Genomic DNA, 10351 nt, shown 5'->3' with positions numbered 1-10351 from the left:
ATGGTATGCCTTCCATGCCTTTAAGGTAAATAAAAACACACGATAAAAATCACAATTTCAATCCAGTGCGAATCAATAAATTTCATATTATGGTGTTCTTTTTTGAAAAAAAATATGTGGAGATTTAACGGTGACCGTAATTATTAATTTGAATAGACGCACTAGGTGAAACTCAAATTGAACATTAATTGTATAGAGATACACAACAGCAGCAACATTTCCTGAGCAAGTCATACCAAATGCAGATCACAACAGCATTATTTAGCATCTTCAGTGTATATATTACTAGCTAGTACGATTGCTGATACTATTAATTCTTCCAATGCTACTACTGAATCCGAACAAAGATAAATGCAATTACGGCTAGCTCCATCAGGGGTTGCATACAATGTGCAAAGACCATAGTGCATGGTAGACGGTGTCTTTTTAATTCTGGCAATCAAATGGGTCATTACGAGAAAGATCAGAAGCCACTTCATATTTCCAAATGCCATAACCTTGACCTGGCAATATCACCAGCAGTTCAACGCCCTTGTTCAGTGAGGCCAGTAAGCTTAGCGTACCATTGACGTCACCCTCTGAAACTGAAATATTTGGATCTTGTAAGATGCAGATTTTCTGAAGTACCTTTGCTCCTTCCAGAATAGATTTGAGGAATTCGATCTCACAATTCTCCCATCGGAATCCATGAATTACTACCATATTGATACTTCCCTTGACACACTCAACTGAATCAATTTCACTCCAGAACTCAGAATTCCCATCCTTGCTATTGGCTCCACGATCTGGAATAGACTGTCATAAAGGAGGACGCAAGCAAAGTGTATCAAACAGTGAATTACGTATGGTGACTTGAAAATTACTAACAGAAAAGAAATCACTATGGCTTGATGTGCACTGTGTTCGCTCGAGATGGGCATATGATGATGCACAACTTTTCTACTTCTCGTACACCATTCATGCTCTCTATTCTCTTTGTCAATCGTGTCGTGCCACCCAGAGCCCATTCTTGATCTTTGTGCTCGCCCTGCCCTGCCCACCCTCTTCTTTCAGCCACACTACGGAGGCCGGAGCTCCAACAGAGTGCCGTTGGCTTGCCACCGTATGGCCATGCCGCCTCATCCTTCTTTCTAGAACCCTATCCCTCACCCAGACCCGAACCCTAACTTTTCCTGAATCTTGCAACAAAGGACTGTGACCGAAGAAACCTATCAAGTATGGAAAATTAACGATTTCTTCAATTACCCGGACATGCAGAGTTTCAATGTTTGGGAAGCATTGAAGGAAGCTAGAAACCATCCTTGCTTTATCGCGAACTCCAAATTGAACGGACAGTGCCAATATCTTGACGCTCGGAACCACTGCATCAGCCGCAACCTTCTTACCAACCTACATTGTATTGCCCCAAATTTAATAGATTTAGATAATTAATCCCTTGACACGGAAATAAATAATAGTAGCTAGAAGATGATCGGAACCTTAATGACCGTTTCTCCAATTTGCAGCTCGTGACAGGTTGGATTGAGGAATCCCAACGCCTGCAGCACGGAGGACGCACTGCCGATCTTGATCCTCATGCTGCGACTGCCGTCCCATCTGCAGGCGCATGGTGACGCTGACGTCTGGTGGATGATGATCCGCTCCAGCAGCGGGGCGGCGACGACGGCGAGCTCCTCCGCCACGGAGTGCCAGAGCACGACGCACCCGAGGCTTCGGTTGCTGAGGCGCAGCTGCGCGGGCACGCCGGCGCTGAGCACGAAGACGAGGGTCCTAAGCACGGGGCTACTCGCCAGCACGCGCTCGAGGTCCTGCTCCTGGATGATGCTGCTGCCGAGCACGAGCTCCCGCAGGCGGGGCAGCGCCGCCGGGACGGCGGGGGCGCCGGACGTGTCGGGGAATCGCCAGTCCGAGATCCGGAGGCGCTGGAGCGAGCGGCACTCGAGGAGCGCGCCGGGGAGCAGGTCGAGCTCCGCCCAGGGGATGTTGTTGAGGACGAGCTCCTGGGCTCCCTTGGCGGCGAGCACGCGGACCCAGCGCCGGAGGACGTGCTCGTCGGCGTCGCGGAAGTAGCACGTCAGGCTCACGGAGCGGAAGGGACCCGGGTGGGCGCGCATTGCGTCGGAGACGGTGGCGGCGACCGCGCCCACGTCGCTGGGGTTGCTGAGGATGAGCTCCATGTCGTCGAGGACAAGCGGGTTGGAGGCCCAGAGCCGGCGCCACCGGGAGGAGAGGACCGCCGTGCGCGCTGCCTCCTTGACCGGGAGGAGGGAGACGATGCTGGACAGGACGTCGTCGGGCAGGCCGCTGATGATGTCCGCGCCCCCGTCGGAATCCGAGGCGGTGTCGTCGCCCGCAACGCCGCTGGATCTCGCGGAGAAGCAGGAGAAGAACCTCCTCATCAAGCCTGACGACGGGCAGCCCATGGTGGCCGGAGTCGCGCGGGCAGTGAGGGAAAACGGGCTGTGGAACTGTTGTGCGTGTGTGTGCGCGGGCCGCTGCTGTGCAAGATCAGGAGTCAAGCGTCCTCGGATTTTCAGTGAGGGAGACGACTGGCAATGATTAGAAGTGGGCCAGCGGAAAGTTCAAGCAGGGGAAAGTGTACGTTTTGTAGAGGTCATTGTTTATGGGTATAAGCTGATGACATTAAAGCCCCTTTGGCTGCTGCCTTTTCTATAGATGTGTAACGCTTAAGCTTGGAGCCTTGGAGGATATCGTGAAGCTTTAATTTATAAAGACGTTCTCAGAGCAACTGATGATTACTTCCATGGGGCATTCCAGAGAGAGAAAAATATGCAAGTACTATACAACAACAACAACATAGCGTTTTTTCCCAAGTAAGTTGGGGTAGGCTAGAGATGAAATCCGAAAGAAATAAGTTCAAGGTTCAGGCACATTGATAGCTAATCTCCAAGCGCTCCTATCCAGAGCTTCTCTTTAGAAATATTCCAATTCTTAAGGTCTCTCTTAACCGACTCATCCCACGTCAGTTTAGGCCTACCTCTACCCCTCTTTACATTATCGACCTGCTCAAGAAATATTCCAATCCTTAAGTATGTGTTGAAAGAACATGCTCCTCAGAGCAGCTGTTGCTCAATGAATGGAAGAATGATCATCGATTTGGTTGCAAAGTCTATCAACATTCGTGGTTCTGTGCGAAAAGGCCTGTGGCCTAGTAGTTACAAGAGTCTCAATAGCACATGAGGTCCTGGCTTCGACTCCCTATGGGAGCAAATTTTCTAGGATTTAACGGTGTGTTTGTGCTTTCAGTGGTAGGCGACGTTCGCGTCGACAGCGGAGCGCCTGTGGTGATTTTGTCAATCTCGAGGATTATATTTGCCGGCTCAGTCTCTCGGAGGTGCTCATAGAGATAGGATTGCGTGCGTGTATTTATAGAGATGAGTGCGCGTGTGTTTGTGACGAGCGTCTGCGTCTGTACTGTGTTTCTCAAAAAAAAACATTCGTGGTTCTGTGAGTTATACCTTCAAGTGTTATTGGCTGGTCGATCCACGGAAGATTTGTTGGCGGACTTCCAACACATGAGATGCTTTAATTTATAGTGCCTGTCCATTGCATTCGTTTTTCATGCATGCAGATGACAGAGCTGGTGGAATTTGACTGTCACTAGCTAGAGAATATAGGCAAGACAGTCTCTCTCTCTCTTTTTTTTCCTGGTAATGAGTGCATGTGCGTGGTTTGCTAGCTTATTGTTAATAAAGCATATCCTGAAAAATTATTTCAACCGTGACTAAGGCCCCGTTTGGCAGGGCTTCGGCTCTTCCAAAAACAGCTCTGGCTCTGGCTCCTCAGATGGAGCGGCTTTTCTGGTAGAGTTGGAGCCGTTTTAGAAAATGTTTGGCAAAACAGCTTCACTTGTTAGATTGATGTGTAAGCCGCGTGAAGCCACGATTTCATGGCTTCACCTTACCTGTGTAAGCCGCCGACGGCTTCAGAACCGGCTTCACACGTGAAGCCGGTCCTGAAACAAACGTTTGGGAGGGCTTCACCTGAAGCCGCTCGTGAAGCCGCCGGTGAAGCCCTCCCAAACGGGGCCTAATACTTACCACAAATTAAACCACACTGCCTCTGTACCGGATTTTAGAACCCAATTTTTTCAAAGAGAAGCTCCGTTATAAAGATAATAAAATAAAAAGTCTATACATTAGTTGCCAACGACTGAGAAACAAGGTGTAATTAAGTTGGACAAAAAATATTAATTGTATTCGGCAGATAAATATGCATGGATGCCAAACCAAAAGTATCTCATAATGTGGCAAATAAGCTAATACATAGCCCACAAGAGATTGAGGCAGTGCATGCATGTGTATCATCAAGCACTGCTACGCAGAGGACGGGTCGTGCATAAAAATATGCATAAAACAGTATAAAAACCTTCCTTGATTCCAAACAACTATTAATAATTTCGAACATTTTTGGATTATTTTTTTTATCATTTTTATTCCGTGTGGTTCCGAGATATAGTCTAACCATGCATGCATTTTGGAGCATTTGCAATACTTGAATGGCTATATGTACTCGAACATGCATATGATGACTTAACTTATATTAGATAGATTTAGTTCACTACTAGGATCTGCTACACTCAAAAAGAGTCCTGTGTTTTTTTGCTCTTTCTTGTGTATATATATTCTTCACACTAGGGAAATGTCCACTATGGTAATGAGGGACAATATCGACGGCTCACAATCATTTCTATTGTTTGGAGGACAATCCAATGCCATGTCGCAAATCAGAGTAGTGGTTAGCATGCAATCAGTTAAGGTAGGGCTCTAGGTGGAGCCTCAAAGGTCTCCAAACATAGGTATCCCTAGGTAGGTGTGGCGGTAAAACACAGACAATATTTAAATAAATTTATTTTTGTAAGTTATTGTCTTCCTCTATCCCTACACTTCAGCAACAATGCCCAACTTTAGGTTTGGTATCTTGAAGCCCAAATGACCATTCTGTGAGAGCACAACTAATTGATTAGTTCAATTATTCATCATATCAGCTTTAGTAGTGCATGGCTTACAAGAATAAGAAAAAATCGTGACTAATGACTGGCAGAATTATTTCCACCATAGTATGACTTCAAATGGACTGCTGAAATGGTCGTACTATTGTGTGGCAGCATGATCTCATGGTCACATGATTCACAAGGTATGAACTGCTATAAAGCATAAAAAATACTACTCTATATTATGAAAATTACTACTCACAATTACAAAAATACTTCTCCAAATTGTGAAAATACTACTTGAATATGAATAGAATACTACTATGGAATTATAAAAAGATACTACACTATATATAGCATGCATCTGCCTTGCGACGTTGAAGCGAATGATAATTTCTTATGCTTTGAAAATTACTACTACTTACATTATTGCATTCCTTGTACTAAAACCATTCTGGATATTGCCCCAATTGACGTAGCCATTAGGAAAAATGATTCCTTTTTTTATTTTTTAAGGAATCGCTTGTGCCCTCCAAATCTCACAAAGTTAATTTTAAACCCAGGGAATATATAACTTCCCTGCACCTTCTTTCTCATTTTATCCTCTCTCCTCGTACTCACTGCAACCGAGAATCAAGACCCTCTCGCATCCCCATCACCACTATTCTTATGGTTTGCCAGCGAGCGTTGGATATGATGGTCAGTCCCTCCTCTCCTCGATGCAGTTTTGATTTCTCATTTGTTGTTTTCTCAGCCACAATGCAGTCTTGATTTCTCATTCGAATCGTTGAATTATTCTGACCTATGCGTAGCGGCTGTTACCTATCCTCGTGAAGAATTGTGGCGCGGTGCCAGCACACGCTGGCCGAACCACTGGCACCCTTTCCCCTCATGCTCTGCCTGACTGCCTCTGCCGTTGGCACATCCGTGCAACCTTGACAGCCATGGGGAATTGGGGATGTCGTTGCCAAACTCAAGTTGGGAGGTTCTGTTGGCAATGAGATCCATTTTTAAGGTATATCATTTCCTTTCTTGGTTCTTTGATTAGATTGTTCCATGTTCAAATGAATTATTCAATTCGTTTCTCTCTAGATCTGTTCTTGTGTGCCCTCGATTCCAAATGCACACTAAGTTAATTTAAAACCTGATAAGGGGTTACCAACACGGCAAACCTGACCATACCATCTTGAAATACGCCAAGCAATCTGACACGATCATTTCATGGCAAGCTCACACTACACCAGAATCAAGCCCGCCAACTCCCGAGCTGCCACCGCCACCCCCGCCGCCGCCGCCGCACTCCACGTCCCGCCCCGCTGCCGTAGTCGACCTCCGGCGACGCCTCCGCCCAGAGCTCAGGCCCTGACAGTCTCGCCGGCCCGCGCCGCCTGCCTCCGGCCCGCGCCGCCAGCCGAGGTCGCTGCCGCCCGCGCCGCCCCGACCTCGGGGCCCGTGCCCCGAGCCCCGAGCCGCCCCCGATCCCGCCGCTCCGAGCTCGGGCCCTGACCCGCCGCCCTGAGCCGCACCAGCCTAAACCCCGGCCGCTCCCCCGCCGCCCCGAGTCGCCGCGCCCCCCGAGCCCCGGCCGCGCGGCCTTCCGTTGCCGAGCCGGCGCTACCGAGCTCTTGGAGAGGCCCAGGCCGGAGCTCCCGCAGCGGCGAGGTCACGGCCTAGCCGGCGACCGCCGCCCCCTCCGGAGGTAATTTTCAAATTTTTAGTTAGTTTAATTAGTTTCCTTAATTAGTTTATTAATTTAGTTAATTATTTTTATTGTGCACTTTAATTAGTTAGTTGAATACTTAGTTTATTTAACTTAGTTTAGTTAACTTAGTCGTTTTTAGTTACTTTAGTTAATTGTTTGTTTTATTTTAGGTAGTTTAGTTTATTTTAGTAAGTTTATGCAATTAGATTAGTTATACTTTAGTAGTTTGATTTTTAATACATGTAAGTACTGTACTAATTAATTTTTTGTACTATTTTTGTTCATTTTAGTAATTGTACTTACTTTATATACTAATTATACTACTTTTAATGACATCTACTGATTGATTTACTCATTTTAATTTCAGGAGATTGTTGGCGATGGCGGGGCGCGACAGAGGTCTGATGAGGTCACTCACAGACCTATTGGGCGGCAGATCTACCGAGGTAGGTGAGTCCTCTCAGAGGACTGGACGGACAGGCAGGAGAAGTCGGAGGAGTGGAGCGGGTTCGTCAACGCGCGACGCCGCTGAGGGCTCCGGCACGGCTGCATGTGGGAGGGCTGGGAGGAGGAGCAGGAGCAGGAGAGGGGCTCTTCTTGTGGAGGAGGAGGAGGAGGAGGAGGAGGAGGCCGGTGCTGAGGAGGAGGAGCAAGAGCAGGAGAGGGGCTCTTCTTGTGGAGGAGGAGGAGGAGGAGGCCGGTGCTAAGGAGCAGGAGCAGGAGAAGTTGGAGGAGGATGGGGCGGACGAGGAGGAGGAGGACTTGGGCGTACCTGCCATATGGCAGCGAGGCCCCTCGAGGCTCCCGGATCGTCCGATACCTCTAGAGCACCGACCGGTCCTCCGACCTGACGGAAAAAGGTAAGTAAGTTTACAAGATTTCAATACGTTTCCTTTTGATATATTCAAAATCACAATTGGCAGTAATATTATCTCTCAATAACTTGCGTAGGACCTTTGAGATAGTTGTTCTAGGTGTTGCTCACAACCGCATGGCCAATGGCATCCTGGGACTCCTCTGCAAGCGACACTACCCAGGCGCCATGGATATTGCTGGGGTACATCAGCCAGCGTCTTCGTGGGAGCACTACATCGCCGCACCGGATGGACTAGATGAGGAAGGCAGGGCATTCGACACCAAGACGCACCGGGTGTTGAGCGAACTATGAGTAAGTCTTCATGGAACTACATTTACGAATACATCATATTCATTGCACCGGGTTTTGAAATAATGACTTTGTTCACATTTTTGTGCAGGATTTCTACAGATGCGAGGAGGGAATGATGCCCAGAGCAATGCAGGTGGCTAGCAAAGCTTGTTACAAGCTGGTGGCGGATATGTTTTACGAGGCGCACATCCAGGCCATCATCGACTACAAGGCCAGGATCGAAAAGTGAGGATCTACAAAGGACCTGCGAGAGACATCAGACTCACCCGGGAACAATACTTGCGGGTAAATACTCAATCTTAAGGAGTTATCAACTATGCTCCATTTGTTCTTCTTAAATGTATTAGATATTGATGATGTACAGGTGCCTCCATGGTGGATTGCCAATGATTATCCATGCTGGGAAATGATAGTGGACCGGTGGTGCTCGCAAGAGTGGCTAGAGATGCACGAGGCTACCCGGCAGCTGTGTTTACTGATGCCAGGTGCATCGCACCATCAGGGCAACCGTAACCTCATGGCGTACGTGGCTAGATATGTATATGAATCAATTTCTTTATTCTAACGCTCAATTCTACATAATTTCTAATCATCTTCCTTTTTTCGCAGTCGGCATCACATGGTGGTGTGCCTTGCACCCAAGTCCAGGCATACTGTTTGGCCCACAAAGGAAAGGCGACGTCCGATGTCACCTTCAACCCGCAGGATCCGCCCAAAGTGTACAGCAATGCAACCGTCCACATCCGCCTCAGTGGGTACACCTCGATGGCACAAGATGTTCATGGGCCGGAGTTTGATGCGATCAATGAGCCCATTGATGAAGAAGTCGTCATGAGGGCGGGAGGAGGCAAGAAGCATGGACGGTACTGGTTTGGCGATAGCTTAGTCGACACGGCGACTACTCCCACTCTCTCGCAGATTCGAGCCATACGCCCACGGCCAGACACTACACAGACTCAGATTGAGGCTGTCAAGGTTATTTCTGTTTCATCCGTCATTCCTCCGTTTTTATATATATTCGCTTTGAATTCTAACCCTGGGATCAAATTCTTTAGGCCCAGATGGAAGCAACCTTCCAAGCACGGCAGGAGGCGGGAGAAGAGAGGTGGAGGGCCAAGTGGGACGACATGCAGCAAAAATTGGATCAAACTCTAACATTTATGCAAAGCCTGGGCTCGGCGATGGGTGTTTCGCCTCCACAATTCCCTCCGACCCCACTTGTTCATCGGGCAGAAACTCCTCCTACCGTAAGTGGCTTTGATTCCTATCGAGTTTCATTCGTCTTAGTGATACATCTACAATAATTTACAACTTAGGCTAATGCTTGTAGTTTCATTCTTATGTAACTAAATTGTTATGCCTAAATTTGAATGCTTGTAACTTAATTCTTATATAACACATGCAATATATATATTCGCTTATGTGCAGAATTAGTCGGCGGCATCCAATGATGGGCCAGTGAATCCTGACTTCTCGCCTCCGGTGCAGCCGCCTCAGCAATTTGTGTGGCCACCGCCTCAGCAATTTGTGTGGCCACCGCCTCAATGGGTGGCTTGGATTCAGCAGCAGCCGTCACCACCGCAGCATGGTTGGTCGCCGACGCCTACATGGCCGCCCCCGCTGATGTGGCCGCAGCATCCGCCACCGCCGCCTCCGCCGCCGTCGGCCCCGTGAGTTGTATGGACTTCATTTCTAGGAACATGTATGCTAGCTTTACACTTGAACTTATATGGACTTGATTTGTATGAGCTTGTATGAACTTGTATGGACTTGACTTGAACTTGCGGTTGTCAATGAACGAAACAATAGTTTATTTGCATTTGTGCATTTCTGGATAATATCAAATGCCTGCGATTCTTCTTGGGATACATGAAATGCTTATTGTGATATATATAAAATGCTTGTAATGCTTGGGGTACCATATACGTAATAAATAAAAAAACAAATAGAATCTGAGCTCTTTGCTGTGTGCATTTACCATGGCACACGGCAAAGAAGCCCGCAAACAGTGCCAGCGACCATTATTTGCCGTGTGCAAATACCCTGGCACACGGCAAAGATTCAGCCTTTGTCGTGTGCCAGGCCGGGAAAGCACACGGCAAAGATCCTTGCCATGTCATCCGGCCGGTCGCCCGAGAAATTTTGCCATGGGTCACCCTTGGCACTCGGCAAAGGCTTTGTCGCGTGCCCGAGAAGTTGCACACGGCAAAGGCTGGCTTTGCCGATGCCTATTTGCCGTGTGCCTTTTGCCGTGTGCGGCACACGGCAAACCCTTTGCCGTGAGCTTTTAGAGCTTTGCCATGCCCGGCAAAGGGGGCGTCTCCCGTAGTGATTTGAATATACTTGAAACCTGGCAGTTTTTTGCTGATAATTGCTACTAGTTTTGTGAGTCAACAAAAAGTACTATCAAATAATCTTTCTATTTTGATACGATATACTTAAGTTTTGCTATTGTTTTCACTATAAAATACATGTGAATTTAGTTAATTTTCATTGGTTTTCCAGGATTTTCAGATCTTCTCTCTGC

The 10351-nt window shown here is 47.7% G+C and overlaps 1 protein-coding gene across 1 annotated transcript; it reads right to left on the bottom strand.

Moving 5' to 3' along the window:
- Positions 1-426: 426 nt before the first annotated feature.
- Positions 427-2423, bottom strand: LOC120709908 (putative FBD-associated F-box protein At5g56700). Its single transcript, XM_039995536.1, has 3 exons — positions 1479-2423; positions 1246-1389; positions 427-795 (listed from the first exon to the last, which is right to left on the bottom strand). The coding sequence occupies exons 1-3, from the start codon at positions 2421-2423 to the stop codon at positions 427-429; spliced, it is 1458 nt and encodes a 485-aa protein (XP_039851470.1).
- Positions 2424-10351: the final 7928 nt, after the last annotated feature.

This window comes from Panicum virgatum, chromosome 5K, assembly GCF_016808335.1.
Source record: "Panicum virgatum strain AP13 chromosome 5K, P.virgatum_v5, whole genome shotgun sequence".
In the NCBI taxonomy this organism is placed as follows: domain Eukaryota; kingdom Viridiplantae; phylum Streptophyta; class Magnoliopsida; order Poales; family Poaceae; genus Panicum; species Panicum virgatum.
The sequence above is the reverse complement of the archived record's forward strand: the minus strand, read 5'-3'. Positions and strand labels throughout refer to the sequence as shown.

Excerpts from the sequence above, each read along its gene's own strand:
- LOC120709908 (XM_039995536.1), bottom strand. The coding sequence starts at position 2,423 with ATGGGCTGCCCGTCGTCAGGCTTGATGAGGAGGTTCTTCTCCTGCTTC. Across the intron at positions 1,390-1,478 it reads TTGGAGAAACGGTCATTAAG|GTTGGTAAGAAGGTTGCGGC; the intron begins GTTCCGATCATC and ends AATACAATGTAG. Across the intron at positions 796-1,245 it reads TTGAAACTCTGCATGTCCGG|TCTATTCCAGATCGTGGAGC; the intron begins GTAATTGAAGAA and ends CCTTTATGACAG.